General features: G+C 42.7%; 1 protein-coding gene across 1 annotated transcript; it reads right to left on the bottom strand.

The window, feature by feature from the left end:
* Positions 1-1738: 1738 nt before the first annotated feature.
* On the bottom strand, positions 1739-16414 carry ZNF599 (zinc finger protein 599). The gene is given in 6 exon segments (XM_069540181.1): positions 1739-3089; positions 3091-4526; positions 12049-12144; positions 14119-14245; positions 15004-15038; positions 16183-16414. Coding segments are annotated over 4 exon segments (1704 nt in total). The 5' UTR covers positions 14153-14245; positions 15004-15038; positions 16183-16414; the 3' UTR covers positions 1739-2951.
* Positions 16415-18136: the final 1722 nt, after the last annotated feature.

The following is an 18136-nucleotide window of genomic DNA, read 5'->3' as shown; positions in this document are numbered from 1 at the left end:
TTCATATTATAGTGTCCTTTTCGCAATCTCTTTAGTGCCACACTTTTTTGAATTTTTGTGCTTTTTGGGTGATTTTGCTGTTGAAAATGGCCCCCAAGCAGTGTTGAAGTGCTGTCTAGTGTTTGTAGTGCAAGAAGGCTATGATAGAGAAAATACACGTGTTAGATAAGCTTCATTCAGTCATGACTTATGCAGCTATTGGCTGTGAGTTCAATGTTAATGAATCAACAATACGGCACATCCAAAACTAGGAAGAGGAAATTCACCAGTCTCTACATGTGGCCACTCCAGAAATGTTAAAAGTGTCAGGGGAAACTCTGACTACTGAAACTGACTGCCCTGGCCAGGCAAGATAGTAGCCACTTGTATGAGTTACAACAGGAGGTCCTGGTAAGGAATGCGGAACTAACAAGCTACCACCAACTGGAAGAATTCGGGAAAGGTCAAAAGGAGAAAGGAGACACCAGTCCATATGTCCTTCCAACCTCCCAGAATCCTTCTCACTGGAATCCATCTTGGCTAAGCAATGCGTGCGCCAACAGGAAGGACCCTGAATCAGAATGACTGGCCAGAGACAACCCAGAACCTAAACCCATTTCCATAAAACCCGAGATTGCAAGCCACGTGGCAGAGCAGTTCTCCTGGTTTCCCTTACCCTGTTGCTCTCCACACGGGGAACCCCTTCCCAATAAAGTCTCTTGCTTTGTCAGCATGTGTGTCTCCACGGACAATGCATTTCCGAGTGTTAGACAAGAGCCCACTCTCGGGCCCTGGAAGGGATCCCCCTTCCTGCAACAAAAGTAACATCTATAGTAGTGTAATGAATCTAAGAAAAAGATGGAAAAGTGGCAAAAGCTGTGGATTCATGAGATGAAGACCGACTAAAAAAAAACAAAACTGTACAAGACAGCACTGAAAATACCCACTCCAACCTAAACGATCTTTTCATACCCCTCAATACTACATGTTATCCAACCTCTCAATCAGGACATAATAAAAGCACAACATGAGGGAGCTTTTTAGCAAAGTTCTCAACACCAACAAAGAAACCACCATGGGACTTCCCTGGAAGTCCAGTGGTTAAGACTGTGTTTCCACTGCAGGGGGTACGGGCTCAATCCCTGGTCAGGGAACTAAGATCCCATGTGGTGCATGGTGTGGCCTAAATAAATAAAGAAACCACCATGATGGACTACTGGATGTCCGTCACCATATGCACTATTATTGTGTTGGCACAGCCTGGGATAATAACAAGCAGACTACTATCATTAACTGTTAGGAAAATGCTTGGCCAGACTGCCTGAAAAATTTCAAAGGCTTTGAAGGTGTTACAGAAAACATAAAGGACAGTGTCAAACACATAATGCACATCACATGGCATATAAGTAAAAAAGGCTTCAGTGACATGATGGAAGACATGGAAGAAATTCTGGCAGAGAAGGAAGTGGAATCCACCAACAAAGACCTGGAAGAGATGGCAAAACAAGGCAACAACCTCTCCTTTGGTTTTCCTGGGTCAAGCCAAGGTCAGGAGATTAATCCACTCAGGGCACTGCCCCATCACACATCCTGCAGTTCTATCAAAATCAGAGTTTTAATGTTTTTAATTTTGGTTAATTTTTAATTGTTTCTAGGACTTTCTTTGCATGACTGTACTGTAGAGCAGTGTACTGTATAGTGTTTACATGTTTATTTTATATGAGTACTGCATATGTGTATTGTTTGTATGTATGACTGAGTGAAAAAGTTAAAGCAGTACAGTAAAAATACACAAAAATGATATAATTAAAATATTTTTATTATAAGAAAATATTGGATGTAACATAAGAAACATTTATTAAATAAGGTATCTTTAAAAACAGAAAAAAATTCCATAAAAGATTATGTATTGGGACTTCCCTGGTGGCGCAGTGTTTAAGAATCCGCTGCCAATGCAGGGGACATGGGTTCAATCCCCGCTCCGGGAAGATCCCACATGCCGCAGAGCAATTAAGCCTGTATGCCACAACTACTGAGCCTGCATGCCACAACTACTGAAGCCTGCATGCCTAGAGCCCGTGCTCCGCAACAATAGAAGCCACCACAATGAGAAGCCCATGCACTGCAACAAAGAGTAGCCCCTGCTTGCCACAACTAGAGAAAGCCCATGCACAGCAACAAAGACCCAATGCAGCCAAAAAAAAAAAATTAAAAAATAAATAAATAAAAAGATTATGTACTGATTGGTTGATGAAAATGTGAACAGAGGCTCACAGGAACTTAAACCTGTATTGCCACTAGGAGCAATGGTTCAGTATTCACTAGTTCAGTGTTTGTGGTGAATTTATAGACTATAACTACCATGAATTAGAAGAATTGACTGCATATGTAGGTGTGTATGTATATGTATTTCATGACTCAGGCCTTATATTCAAGGGTAGACATGACAGTGTTTTGTAACAAAGAACTTTTAATAAATGTTAGCAGAGCTGCCCCAATGGTCCAATTCTCCTGACTATGGATATATAAGAAAACACATAAAGGTGATGAGGCCTTTTGATCTCTCCCTCTTCATCCCCTCTGCATGTGCACACACACAATTGACAAACTGTCATAGCCTGGCAGGGAAATCAGAAAGCAGCCACACATGCATTTCTGTTTCCTTTCTTCTACATCTCTTTGTTCTTTTAAAATACTCTTGAGATGGATTTATAGTATAAACATAGAAAGAACTGTTGCTGACATTTTCCTCAAATGCATGACAACCACTGAGTCTCTCTCGTGGATGATTCTCAGGTGTAGTGCAGAGCTGCAGGCTGGGTCAATTTCTAGATGACCTGCCACAGAAAGCTTTCACAGAGATGAAAATTATGATGTTTCTCTTCAGATACTGAGTAAGATATTTCTCTGGCCAAAAGACTTCCCTGAATAGTTATACTCAAAAGGAAAGGTATTTCACCAGTATGAGTTCACTAAAATTGACTGAAGTGAACACATTTGCAAAAGGCCTTGTTACATCTTTTAAACTCTGGTGTGAATCTTTCGATGGTGAATGAAGGATGAACTATGGCTGAAGGCCTTCCCACATTCACCACATTCAAAGGGTTTCTCTCCAGTGTGAGTTCTCATGTGTTGAGTTAAGGCAAAGTTGTCACAAAAGGCCTTTTCACATTCTTTGCACTCATAGGGTTTTTCTCCAGTGTGGATCCTATTATGCCGAACAAAATTTGCAGGTTGGGTAAAGGCCTTTCCACATTCTCTGCATACATAAGGCTTTTCTCCAGTGTGAATCCTCATGTGGCGAGTAAAGGAAGAGCTATAGTAAAATGCTTTTGCACACTCTTTACATTCCAAGGGTTTTTCTCCACTATGGGTCCTATTATGTCGGATAAAAACAGAATGGTGTGTAAAGGCCTTTCCACATTCACTGCACTCGTAGGGCCTCTCACCAGTGTGAATCCTCATGTGTTGAATTAAGGAAGAGCTGTCACAAAAGGCTTTCCCACATTCTTTGCACTCAAAGGGCTTCTCTCCAGTATGGGTCCTCTTATGCCGAATGAAAGTGGAGCGGTGAGTAAAGGCCCTTCCACATTCGCTGCACTCATAGGGTTTCTCTCCAGTGTGAATCCTCATGTGTTGAGTGAAGGATGAGTTCAGGCAGAAAGCTTTTCCACATTCTTTGCACAAAAAGGGTTTTTCTCCTGTGTGGGTCATATTATGCTGGATAAAAGTGGAGCGGTGAGTAAAGGCCTTTCCACATTCACTGCACTTGTAAAGTTTCTTTCCAGTGTGAATCCTCATGTGTTGAGCAAAGGAAGAGCTGTAGTAAAAAGCTTTCCCACATTCTTTGCACAAAAAGGGCTTTTCTCTAGTGTGAGTCATATTATGCTGGATGAAAGAGGAGCGGTGGGTGAAAGCTTTACCACATTCTTTGCACTCATAGGGCTTGTCTCCAGTGTGAATACGCTGGTGCTCTGTGAGGTGAGACCTGCGTTTGAAGGCCTTCCCACACTCAATACACTTGTATGGCTTTTCCCCAGTATGAAACCTCATATGTCGAATGAAGTCTGCCATATAACGACAGGCTTTCCCACATTCACTGCATTCATAAGGCTTCACTCCAGCGTGAATCTGTTGATGCCGAACAAGGGCCCAATTCTTGCTAAAACCTTTTCCACATTCCTTGCATCTGTAGAGATTATTCCTTGCATCAGTAACAGGGTCTCCTCCTGGTTCTTGGGAATCACGTTCATGCAGAGCATCTCGTGTAGTGACTCGCTCCTGTAAAACCCTTAAATAAAGGCTATCATCTGTCTCAAAGTCATCATGTTTATGGCTCAACTTCCTAGGGCATGTCTCCTTGTGGATGTCTGTTCCTGGCCTCAAGTTCCCTTCCTGCATTTCTGACAGTTTTTCCTGATCCCTTGCTTGCTCCAGCCTGGAATGCCTTGAGGCTCCATGTGTCACTCGTTCCTCAAAAGGGGCTCCCTCAGTGAGGACCAGGTGAGAAGCAGTAAGCTCTGTGATCTCAGGTTTTGCTTTTTCACCTGAAGGAAATCCAATATAAGAAAGGTGCCTATTAGTGATGTCAACACAGAACAAAATAAATTAACACTTTAGTGGAAGAATGAAGGTGAAAATAAAGCCTCTACTGTCTATGGCATTTTTACATCTTTTAAACCCAGGTTTAAAATTTCTTTCTTTACTGATCCTTGGACTCTTGACATCTTTAAAAGGTAACCCAGGAGGAAAATCTGGTGCAGAATAGAAAATCTGGAGTGGAGACTCCTCCTCACTCTCCAGAATGGGGTAGGGTGGACAGAGTAATGATAATGACTGTGTTCCAACATCTCATAGTGCTATGACAGCACAGGGAAGGTGGACCTAACTTGGCCCAGATGGAAGACAGAAAGAGGTCAGTGGAGGCTACCTGGACAAGGTGCTACATGAGCTTATTTCTAAAGATGAGTAGGAATTCCCTGACAGAGGGATTAGGAGGAAAATTGTAGCAGATGACTGAAAGTACAAAGGTTCGGGGTTTTGAGAGAATGTTGAATGCCAGGCAAAGAGAAGAGGATGACAGGATGGTGGAGAGGGAGGCAGGGAAAGAGGAGAAACAAAATCTTAGGATTGTGGAGTGTGTGAAAGTTGGGGCAGGGGCAGTGATAAGCAACTGGGTGCAAATATTGAGTCTATTATATCTAGTAAAGACTAGGTGAACAAACTCAAAATAGATAATATTTAGATGAAGTAAACCAGAAAACATATCACATTAATGAAGATTTATATGAAAAGAGATTAATAATATAAAGTTGCCAATTTCCCTCAAATTCATCTATAAATTTAATACAACTTCAGATAAATCCCAGTAGGGTTTTTCATGGTTATTGGCAAGCTGATTGTGGAATTTATATAAAATAACAGAGAGACCAGGATATCTCTGAAGAAGAATAAAGCAAGGGGACTTGCCCTTTGAGGAATTAGGATTATGATGAAATCATATACACCAAGGCAGTGTGATATAGCATAGATATAAGATAAGCTGTCAAATTGTCAAAGGAAAAAACAGAATTGGGAGCTCAGAAATGTATATATGGAACTTTGATATAAGACAAAAGCAGCAGAGATGCCAGTGGAAAAAGGAAGGAATACAGGAAGTCCCCTACATACGAACCTTCAAGTTGTGAACTTTCAAAGATGCGAACAAGGAGCTTACTAATGAAGACTGGATGGAATTGGAGGCTCAGAGAAAGAATGAAGAGAGACAACAGGAAGAAGAAGTAACTGAAGAACCAAAGAGATTCATGACGCAGGAAATGGCAAGGGAATTTTCTTTATTTGAGGAGGCACCGTTAGTCTTTGAGGCACAGGACCCAAATGTAAACAGTACACAAAAGTTGCAGCAGCCATTCAGAATGCAATCCAGCGTTACCGTGTCATCTATGACAAGAAAAAAATAGCTACTATCCAGACATCATTGGATCATTTTTTTCAAGAGGGTAGACAGAATTGAATCCAGCACAGAACCAGAACCTGTGCCATCAACGTCAGGTGTGAGTGAAATTGCAGCTTGCTCTTCTCCTATTGCTGATGATCCTTCAGCTCTACCATCTCCCACCTCCTCCAGTCAGTAACACTTCTTGCCAGTTCACTCTATGCCAGCTCCTGTATACCAGCTGTTGTACTATACTACTGTACTTTTCAAAGTACTGTACTGTAAGATTAAAAATGTTTTATTTTTTGTTTGTTTGTTTTTTATGTATTATTTGTGTGAGAAGTCTTGTAAACCTATTACAGTACAGTGCTATATAGCTAATTGTGTTAGTTGGGTACCTAGGCTAACTTTGTCGGACTTACAAACAAATTGGACTTATGAATGTGCTCTTGGAACAGAACTTGGTCATATGTAGGGGGCTTGACTGTATTCAATAAATGAATGTAGAAAAATTATTTGCCACAATGGAAGAAAATGAAATTGTATTTCTATCTTGTACAAAACAAAAAATTAATTCCAGACTGATTAAGACTTAACTGTTAGAAGCTAAAGATTAAAAACTTTTAACAAATAGTGAAAATGACTATCTTTTAGATCTTAGGGCAAAGATTTCATAAACATACAGAAGCATTCTTTATAAAAGACTAATCAATCTGACTAAACTAAATATAATTTTTAAAAAGGTAAACAAAGAAAGATGGCTATATTAACATCAGGACTATATTAACAGACTACAGAGCAAAGAAAATGGGACAAAGAGGGACATTATATAATGATAAAAAGATTAATCCACCAGGAAGACATAACAATCCTAAATCTGTATGTACCAAATATAAGAGCCTCAAAATATACAAACCAAAAACTGCGTTGAAAGGAGAAATAGACAAAACTACAATTACAGCTGGAGACTTCAACACTCCACACCCAAAATGAAAACTGAACATATTATGAACTGATATTTCACAGATGTATATTGGCCAATCAACATATGAAGAGATAACTCAAATTTCTTAGATATGAGGGAAGGGCAAATTAAGACTACAGTGAGAGACCATTTTATATTCACCTGATTGAAAAAACTTATCAAGTGTTAGAGAGGGTACGGATCCATGGAATTGTTCATACAAGGCAGGTGAAGTGTAAGTGGGTATAAATAACCATTTTAGAAAACAACAGGGCATCATCTAGTAAAGTTCTCCTTTTGCTTAACTTATAATCCCCAAATTCTAGTCCTAGGAATATTACTAAGAGAAATTCCTACACATGTTTGTGAGAACACATGCATATGAATTTTCATGGCTGTATTGTCTGTGGGTACAAAAAATTAGAAACAAGAAAATTCCCATGAAAATGGATGAATACATTGTGTTATACTCATATAAATGACCATAGAAGAAAAAAATGAGTAAACTATAGCTTCATGCATCATGAATCTTAGTAATGTACTGTTAAATGAAAAGTACAAATCCTATACAACAACATAAATGGATACTTTTTATAGTATTCAAATAAAAAAGCAAAACATACACACACAAGTACGATGAACAATCTTTATTTTTTTGAGAATGTCAGTTGTTTTTTATTTTTCTTTTTTGCGGTACGTGGGCCTCTCACTGTTGTGGCCTCTCCCATTGCAGAGCACAAGCTCTGGATGCGCAGGCTCAGTGGCCATGGCTCACGGGCCCAGCCGCTCTGCGGCATGTGGGATCTTCCCAGACCGGGGCACGAACCCGTGTCCCCTGCAACGGCAGGCAGACTCTCAACCACTGCGCCACCAGGGAAGCCCAAGAATGTCAGTTTTTAATGGCATTATAAAAATGATATGTACAATACATACCTAAAATTTAAATTGTGGTAAAATATACATAACATAAAATTTACCATTTTGAGATGAAACCATCTTAAAAAGTAATGGATAGAATAATTAGATGACGTGGACAAATTCCTTAAAAGACTCAAATTACCAAAACTGATACAAGAAAAAACAGAATATCTGAATAGACCTGTATTTACTCAAAAAACAAATTTTGGTATGGACTGAATGTTTCTGTTCCACCAAAATTCATGTGTTGAAGCCCTAACCTCCAATGTGTATTTGGAGATAGGGACTTTACAGAAGTAATTAAGGTTAAATGAGGTCATAAGGGTAGAGACCTGAGAGGATTAGTATCCTTATAAGAAGATACACCAAGGGACTTCCCTGGTGGTCCAGCGGTTAAGACTCCTCACTCCCAATGCAGGGGGCCCGGGTTCGATCCCTAGTCAGGGAACTAGATCTCGCATCCTACAACGAAAGATCCCTCATGTCGTAACTGAAGATCCCTCATGCTGTAACTAAAGATCCCACATGCCACAACTAAAGATTCTGCATGCCACAACTAAAAGATTCCCACGTGCCAGAACTAAAGATCCCGCATGCTGCAACAAAGATCCTGCGTGCCGCAACTAAGACCCAACACAGCCAAATAAATAAATAAATAAATATTTAAAAAAAGAAAAAGAAGAGACACCAGAGAACTCTCCTTCTCTTCCCCACCACCCCCAGCACCACACACCACACCTAGGAAAGGCCATGGTCTCTTTGTCTTCATATAAGAACACTAATCCCATCATGGGTGCTCCATCCTCATGACTTCATCTAAACCCAATCACCTCCCAAAGGCCCCACATCTTAATTTCATCACATTGGGGTGTTAGAGATTCAACATACAAATTTTGGGAGGACACAGACATTCAGTTCATAACAAGGTTACATGAGAAAATGTAAATCAGTCATCACAGTGCATGGCAAGTGTTCTGTAAATTTTAGACCACTGTCTCCTATCATTATCACAGTTGTTGCATTTGTCCATCAGAATGTCAACAATAACCTGTAAGAACATTTTTAGTACTGTGGTGCTGAGAAATACCCCTACTCAAAGAGTAAAGGGGCAGATACCACCTGCTCACTAGTATCTGAAGCAATGAGGACTCTTACATGTGGCCGGTGGGAATGTGAAACAGTGCAGTCACTTTGAAACTGATTGATGGCTTCTTTTAAAGCTAATCATGTAACTACACCATGATCCAGCCAGTCCACTTGTATGTATACTCCCAACAGAAATGCATGCTTACGGCCAACAAAAAATATGATCAAGAATATTCATAGCAGCATTCTTCATAATATTCCAAAAATGGAGAACAGCCAAATGTCCATCAACAGGAAAACAGGTATATATATAATCTATTAATTCATTGAGATATTGCACAGCGAGAAACTAACTCCAAATATATGCAACCACATGGGTAAATTCCAGAGTCATAATGATTATCAAAAGAAGACAGAGATAGCAATATTGTGTACTGTGGAGTTCCATTTATAAACCTTCAAAACTAATCTATGGTGACAGAGTCTAAACACTGGTTACTTTTGTAGAAGGGGATATTAATAAGGAGAGAAGTACAAAAAGCCTGAGAGGTGCTGGAAATACTATATTTCTTATCCTGTGTGGTGGATACTCTGGCTTATATATATGTAAAATTTCATGATGATGAACTTTAAGATTTGTACATTCACTATGTGTAAATTACCCCTCAGTACAAAAATTACAGAAAATAGTAAAGGGGAGGTCTGTGTAGATGTCTCTTCTGAGAATGAGAAGAGTCCTCGAAGAAGCTTGGTAGTTCAGCTGAAATAGAGTCAACAACTTTTGGACGGCACTGGAGAGCCAAGATCATTTATTTTTTAAAATGTTTCCCTCAAGTGTCAGAAACTTGACCACGTTTTTTATGTTGAGTAGAGAAAAGATGGAGATATACAAGAGGTAGGAAATAAATGAAGATGCACATTCCCTGATGCAGTGGACAGACTCATGTATGGTTCCCCATAATCCCTGCCTCATGGTGTTCACACAGTTTTGATACCCTCTGCCTGAATCCTAGTAGGACCTTGATTTACTTCTAAAGAATAGAATATAACAAAAGTGACAGAATGTAAGATGTAAGAGATAAAGTATATGTGTAAGATCTCTCTTGCTGGAGTCTCTCACACCATTACTTGATTTGAAGAAGTAAGCTGACATGTTGCAAGCGGCCTACGATTGCAGCTTTGCAGAGGACCCAGCTAAGCTGTGCCTGGATTTCTGATCCACAGATGAGAGGTAATACATGAGTGATATTTTAATATTAAATAATGAGTGATTTTTAATATTGCTATATAGCAACAGATAACTAATACACCTGAGAAGGTAAGTGAAGGTATGACCGAGATGCTGCTTGGGGAATTAGCCATGGCTGGGGATGAGAACTCTTCTGAGAGGTGAGAAGGAACCCACAGGGATAAATCAGTAAGGGTTAGAAGGCAAGAAAAACAAGTGAATGGCCTTTATTTTCAAAATGAACTAGGTCATGTGCTGAGATCTCAGTGGCTAGGGAGGTGGTGATATTTGGAATAAGGTGTGAGTAGACAGGGAAGTGGATGTAAGACATAAAGCTGATCAGAGGCACAGAGCAGATATGGGGGGGACCAGTTAGGAATCTGTTAGCATCATGCAGATATATATAAAGATGATTATAGCCTGGACTAGGGTGATAGTGCTGGAACTGATGGAATTGGTGGAGACGATGGATTCAGGAGAAACGTATGATGAAATATGATCAAGATTCAGGGATGGCTGGATATTGGGAATGATGAAAATGGAGGTGTTGAGGGGTTGTTCAAGTTTGTTTTTGGCTTTCTCATCTTAGTGAATGGCAAGGCCATGAATTGAAATGGGCAGACGAGAGGAATGGGCAAGATCATGAGGTCCTTTTTAGGCATGATGGGTGTGAAGTGCCTTTGAAACATTCACGTGAAGATGGAGAACTGCAGGAAGGGGTGAAGGCTTGAGACAGACTCAGCAGGGCTGAGGAGGCGCTGGCCAGAGATACTCACTGGCTGGCTGAGCAGCCTGAAGGAACCCTAGTGGGGAGAGATCATGAATCTGCGTCAGTGCTATCCACGCACTTGAAGTGGAGCTGACAAAGGCAAATGTCCCCTTGAGGTTTTACAAGACAGGAGGGTAGGAAGATGACAAGGCTAGGGACTGCTTCTGAACATCTCATTTACAAATGGAAGGATGGATGCATGCAGGAATGTATAGATAAATAAATGATTGGATGCAGGTAGAAAAGAGTGGGAATGCAAAATATAGTTGGAGATAGTAATCTGCAGAAAAAGAAAGGACTGTCTTTTCTGAATCTGGAAGGAAGTTTGAGATATCATTGTTCTCTATTCATTATGAGTAATAATATATGAATATTACTAGTAGGTAAATTTATTAAGCCACTAACTTTGGGTCAGGCAATGTCCTAATAAGCAGTTTCAAGTTATCTAATTACATTCCCAAACAATACAGTGATGCAGAAACTATTATTACTCTATCTTTTTCTAATATAGGCTAAGTTTAGCAAACTGAGTATATGTTCATCATATCCCTGGTATTTTGTCCTTGGGCACAAGGTTAAACCACATTTCTATGACAAAACACGTAGCCTAATGCCCAGTTCTTGTCAATGGAATGTGAATGGAAGTGACTGTGTATGCAAGTGGATATGACTACTCCCCTTCTCTCCTGTTCCTCTTGGCCAGGTGGATGATGCCAGGGCCACCTTACAGGCACATACTGACAATAGAATACACCTGGGTCCCTGAATAGATATGTGGTACAGAGCTCCCCTGCTGACCCACATTATACCATGGCACAAATGAGAAACAGTCTTAACCAGTTGACCCACCAAGATTTTGGAGTTATCTCTTACAGCAGGTAGCACCAACTCAGCCTTGAGTTGATATCAAAGGCACAGGGAGATCATGCAACTTCCCCAGGGTCATGAGGCTAGTAAGTGGTCAAGTTTACAGCCCATCTCTTACCCAGTATACCACATTTCAACCCTAGTAAAGGCAAAGAGTGTGATGGGATTGGGAAGACAGAGGAAACACAGTTCAAAGTGCTCCATGACCACCTAAGACCCCAGGAAGGCTGCAAAAAGAAACTGCCCATGGAATTTCAGACACAGTCATTCCCTGGTAGTCTGCCAGCTGCCATGCCACCCACCTGTACAGGTGCTTCTGGAGAGGCCTCTCTTCACTGTCCTTAGTTCTTGCCCATGCTCCAGTAGGTGAATCAGCTCTGGTTTGGGAACAGGATGCCCTGTGCATGAAGAAATAAATGGGGCATGGGTATATAGGTAAAGACAAAAGGAAAACTCTCAAGTATACTGGAGTGTACACCTTTAACACACCACCATGAAACCCCAGAAAGGGGATGACTCCTTCCAGAAGGTTTTCCCTAATAAATCAATAAGATTCAACCTTCCCATGCATCAGAACTACTTAGACATGCCTGGTTCTACACACAGAACAAATTAAACCAAATCTCTGGGCATAAAAACTGAGCTCTGGTTGTTTTCAAAGCTCCCCAGGTGATTCTGGTGCCCAAGGATGGCTAAAAACACTAGACTAACTCAACTGATAGTCAGTTATCTGAGGTAGGCCATGACCTAAATTGCTACCCATTCTTAAGAAAAAGCCTTCAATCCAGGTTGGGAAGACAGGGCTGAATGTGGGGACCTGCTGCCTTACTTGCTGCTGCATCATCCTGTGGCCACTTCAAGGATGCTGGCCTGATGATCTGGGCCAAGGAGAGAAAGCAGACAAACAGAGACAACTGGGTTGGTAGATACCAACCCAGGAGCCAGCACCACCTCAGGGCTTCTCATTAGGTGAAGTAATAAACTTTTTTCAGGGTGAAACCTGTATGAGGTGGTTTTCTGGTACATGCAGCCAAATATATGTTGCCAAATTTGAAGGCTAAGGGACAGGAGGACTCTGGAGAGAAGTCAATGACTTAGAAACCAGGACCACAGAAACTCTGATTAGAAAATCCTGTACTGCAAGCCAGAGTGCACCCAGCTGTCACTGAGCAAATGTTCACTGATGTCTGCCATACTCCTGGCACCAAGCTCAGTGATGGGGCCGTGGAAAAAGAGAACCAGATATTCCTTCGCTTCTGTTGAACCTGAGCTCCCTGACCCCTCAGGGACTTGGCTCGTGTTGGTCCCTCCACCTGGAATACTATTCCCCAGATGTCTCCTTTCAACAACTAATCACAATTGTCATAAAATAACACAGGATTTACTTCACTGATGACTGACCTCCTGGGAGAGACTATGTGGACACAAGGCTGGGAGAGCCCTGTCAGAGGTAACCATTTCTGGATAAAGTGGACATTTAAGGTTTAGGTGGGAGAACACTTGGGATTTTTAATTTATTATACATAACAAATGCATGTGTGGCACTTGCTGTGTTCCCAGTTCTATTCTAAGCACTTTACAGATACTAGTTCACTGGGGCTAAGTGGAAGGTTACTATAAAAATATGATAAAACAAAAATAATCATGGTCCCAGCAAGCTCATGCTGCTGACTCAAGTCTGTGAGTCCTGCGACTGTTCTTTCTGCTGAAGGGAAATCAGCCAACAGCCATGTGAACGCTGAAGACTCAGCACTAAGCCCAGACTCTCTCAACAACAGTCAAGAGGCAGGAAAGAAGGGAAAAAGAAATAGCCTTCTCAGACGCCCATCAATGCCATTTGAAAATATGTCTGTGTACTCTCTAAAATTAACTCCCATAGCCTCAGAGAAGCAAGGCACAGGCCTTAGGACGTAAGGGACGACTGTGCAGGTACCAGGGGTCAAAGAAGTCTTTTAGCTGAGATTGTGTTGCTTAGAAAGATACCAGTAGCACCGATGACAAATAGCTTCCTGTCTGTCTAATTCACCATGTTCTTGGAGAACATCCCATTAACCACAGGTCCTGTTAACTGGGCTCTGAGGACATTTGACCCAATCAAGCTGAATTCCAGATCATGGGCATCTGGAATAAGAATGTCAGATTGAGGTCAGCTTATGTTGGACACTTGGGTAAACGTGTTGAGAAGAATTGCGTTTGTTGTACAACAATCCTTGATGCAGACAAGGAAACCAAGCAAGAGGAGGTTAGATAAGAACATGCTGGGGCTGGAGGGAGAAGGGAAGGCAGGTTCCTCAGGTCTTCTCAACCAGCCATGCTTAGAGAGAGAGAGTGGAATGAAAGAGGCTGTGGGTACCACACAGGTGAGGCCTTACCCAGTGAGACCAGGAGGCCACAAGTCTCCAGCATCACCTCCTGGTATAAGGTCCTCTGGGCCAGGTCCAGATGTCTCCATTCCTCCCCAGTGAAGGTTACAGCCACATCTTCAAATGATACCAATGCCTGGAAAGTCAAACAGAAGTGGTGGGGTGCCTGTATGAGTCTACTGCTTGGTTAGTGGCAAAAGTCCAGAGAGACCCAAGGCCTGAATCACTGAGTATCTCCTGAGAACCAAGGTCTCTGCTGGGCTCAGGAGGGAGGTAGATGGTGCCTTTGACAGAATACAAAGGTGCAGGAGAGAAAAGCCACCTATATGGGAATCCACTGGAGAGCGACACAAAACAGTGGTAATCTTGTGTGGACTGTGAGTCCATTACTGTAATTCAAGTAATGATAACACAGCAGCAGCTGAGCCTCACTGGTCTGCACTGTTTGCCTGCACCTAAGGGCTTTAGATGCTGTGTTAAAGCAACTAAAAGTCTCTAGATCTGGAGCTAGACTTCCTGGGGCTTAAATCCAGCCTTTTGATGCTAATTTCTTTGAGCCTCAATTTCCACATTACCAACTTCACCATGTTGTTGTGGGAATTTAAGTGAAAATGTTCATAAAGCAAACACTGCAGTGCCCAGCACATGTCAGTGCTCAGTGTGTATTTGTGAATTTCATTAATCCTCCTGCAGCCCATGGGGTAAACACCATCACTGTCTCCATTTCACACTCAGCAAATGGGGACTCAAAGTCAAGCTGCCCAGAGTCACAGGTCTAATGAGAAGGGGCAAGATTTGAAACCAGGTCCCTCTGGTTCAGCCACGGTGGGGGAGTTAGATTTAAGTATGATGGGAGCCCCAGACGGTAGAATCTTTCATTCATCAACTGCTTACTGAACACCTGGTACAGGCCCCGCACTCTTCTAAGCCTGGGGATAAAGCAGAGAACAGGACTCACACTCTTGTCAAGGAAAGATCCTTGACAAGAAACTAAATAAATGATCAAGATAAAGTCATATGGCCCTAAGGGCTCCGAAAAAAACCCCAAAAGTGAGTGAGATGACTACAAAGATTATGGGAGACTTTACGATACGGGAGACTTTAGATGGGGCAACTGGGGAAGACCTCTCTGAGTGGATGTGGAACAAGGCTGGAATGAAGTTAGGGAGCAAGTCAGGTGAGGAAAAATGGGTAAATAAGAGAAGTTCTGAAGGTGATCTGAGCTATGATGAGAGCAAACAAGGTGGCATGCTGAAGAATAACTTAAGGCCTGTCCATGTGTTTACATGCCTTGAGAAACAACATTCCTATGCACTGTCATTAAGGAATACTGTAATGGATTCACTTTTCAAATATAAGTAAATGTGCTAGGAAAATGGGTTCACTGCCATAAGTGGCAAGCCAACTTCACTTGTAGTACCCAGATGGCATCTGCAAAGATAAATTCAGTGACTGGCTTGTCTTCTGGTCTGTCCAGGGAACTTCTACTCCTATTAGAGGAGCAGCAATTCCAAAAACGCTGCTCCCACCTCACCTCTGCTCTAGAGGCGCTCTCATCCCAGTCTCCCAGCTTTCAGCTGGGTTGAGGCCCGAGGCAGGGAGGCCTGAGGGTCAGACTCCACCTGGGTGTGAGACTAAGATAACAGCAGGACCAGGAGAGTCCCTCTCTGGAAACCACATCGAGAGTGATGCTCTCTGGGTCCTGCTGAGCACTGAAGGTCACACGTCACACGCATATCCTCTCCAGTTCCCTCAACCGAAAGAGAAAAATAGTTAATAGTCCAATTTTAGACCCGAGGGAATGGAGGCCAAGGGAATGGAGGCCAATCGACAAGCTCAAGGTTAGAGCCAGAAATGGGTGCCTCTCCACACCTGAACCCCTGGCCCGGATTCAGAAGCCTGGATTGGAAGTGATTAGCACTGTCGTTCCCACACCCCATTCTCACTGGACCTCCAGATCCGACAGTATTAAGAGGAAAAGGCGAAAGGTCCCAGGATTCCCTATATCATAGCGAGTGGAACTGTGCTGACAGCGACCCCAGCGCACATGGGCCTGCGGAACCCTCCACTCACCAGCTCCGGCGCCGCCATGGGGCCCAGTGGGCAGAGTGGGACGACGAGAGGCGGCGACGAAAGCCGGTCCAGCGGGCTCAGCCGACTCCTCAGGCCAGCCCTGGGCGGGGGCACCTGGGACCTGAGTGTCCGCGGTGTGGGGTGAGCACAAGGCCCCGGGAGCCGCCTCCGGGACCTGCGGAGACCGAAAGCTGGGAACGAGCTCGGAGAGTGCTCGGCTGACAACCCGCTCGAGAGGGGGTCACGGCTCATACAAAAGCGTAGAGGTGGGTCCCATTCTCCTCGCGGTCCTTTGCTCGGTCTTGAAGACCTTTTTCTAAGAAGCGGCCAATGCCCAGTGTTCCAGCCAGAAAGGCCAGTAAGGACATACCGGCCACTTCCAAACGACGTCCTAAGACCCGACGCCAGAAGCTCCGCCCAAGCTGCAGCAGGGAATACCGGCCTCCGCCGTCAGTCATTGACTCAGCGCCCGCCGCCGACGTTCGAGGCACTGCCTTGTGGGTAACGTAATTTCTGACTGCATCCGGTGAACTGGGGAGCTCACTTCCTGTTTTCTGTGAAAACTGTACCCTGAGGTTCCAAAGAGGGGGCGTGGCCTCGTTTCTTCTTAAAGGCACGCAGATTTCCTTGTCCCTTCAGGCAATGCCCCGCCCTTAAAGGTCTGTAACACGTGACCCATGCCTTGACCTTCCGCACTGTACTCCTGCCCCAGCGTTTCACCTCTCTGAGCCAGGATTTACAATGAAAAATGAAGATTATTCTTTAAGATAGTAATTTAAAGTGTTCCCCTAATCCGTGGTTTCCAACCCACAGACCACATCAGCATTACCTGGGAATTTGTTACAAATACAAGGCCTCAGACCCCACTTCAGACATACTGAATCATGTACTCTTGGGTGGGGCCCTCATACCTGTGCTTAAGCCCTCCACGGGATTTTAATGCTCCAACACAGTTAAGAACCGGACTCTTTAAATTCCAGTGAATGAGACAAAACTATCTACTTCCTGGGAGATAACTAAAAAGTGCTTAGCACTAGGCCTAACATAATGATAAGTACTTAAGAGCTTTTGCTGTCATTTTATTATTATTTTATATTAGTATTATTGGCAGTGTCTTCACAAGGATATGGCATACGCTGCTGTGAGAATAAGTCTGATATACTTCTTTGCAGAGTCATTGGTGATATTTGTCAAAACATGAAATATATTGACTCTCTGGCTCAATAAGAAGCCTCCTAAGTAGTGTTTAAGACTTCTACATAATACAGTGTTGTACCATTTGGCTCACGTCATTTTGTTTTTTTTTAATGGTCCATGCAGCAGAGTTTCATAATATAGGTAAATCTATTTCCCAAGGGATACTTCCTTACAGGCCACATGATTCAAAATTTAGCATCACCAGGAGTAATTGCCTGCAGGCCTAAGTGAAGAGTAAAGTTGACATGGTTTCTAGTTTGTTGGTTAAGATGACGTTATTTTTCATCTTTAATTCATAGGAACCAGGACCTCACCCCTCCAGCCCTCAGGGCAGCCAGGCACAAATGAATGGTCGTGAGACAGCCAAGTCTAACACTCAGGGTCTCAGGGTCACCAAGTCTTGTTCTCATCAAGGGACTGTCAACCCATCACCCAAATTTAGAGTCCACAAGAAGATGGCAGTAAATCCTGGGGGTTGTGAGAAGTGAAAGCATTAAGTCCAAAGAGGCATTCCGAGGATGGAGCAGAAATGAGAAAACATAATGACGACAGCTTCACAATCACTTCTGCCCATATTCCATTACCCACAACTCATTCACATGGTCCCCAAATGGATTGATGACCACCCGGCCATTTTCTAGCACAATCCTTTAATTTGGTCATCAGGTATCCTTTTTATTATTTATCCTCTACATTCCACACTCTCACTTACTCCTTAATGTGACAAGCCAAAACCCTGTCCTGTCTCTGACCTCAT

The sequence above is a fragment of the Delphinus delphis genome, chromosome 20, assembly GCF_949987515.2.
Source record: "Delphinus delphis chromosome 20, mDelDel1.2, whole genome shotgun sequence".
In the NCBI taxonomy this organism is placed as follows: Eukaryota; Metazoa; Chordata; class Mammalia; order Artiodactyla; family Delphinidae; genus Delphinus; species Delphinus delphis.
This window is presented reverse-complemented; position numbering and strand designations above follow the sequence as displayed.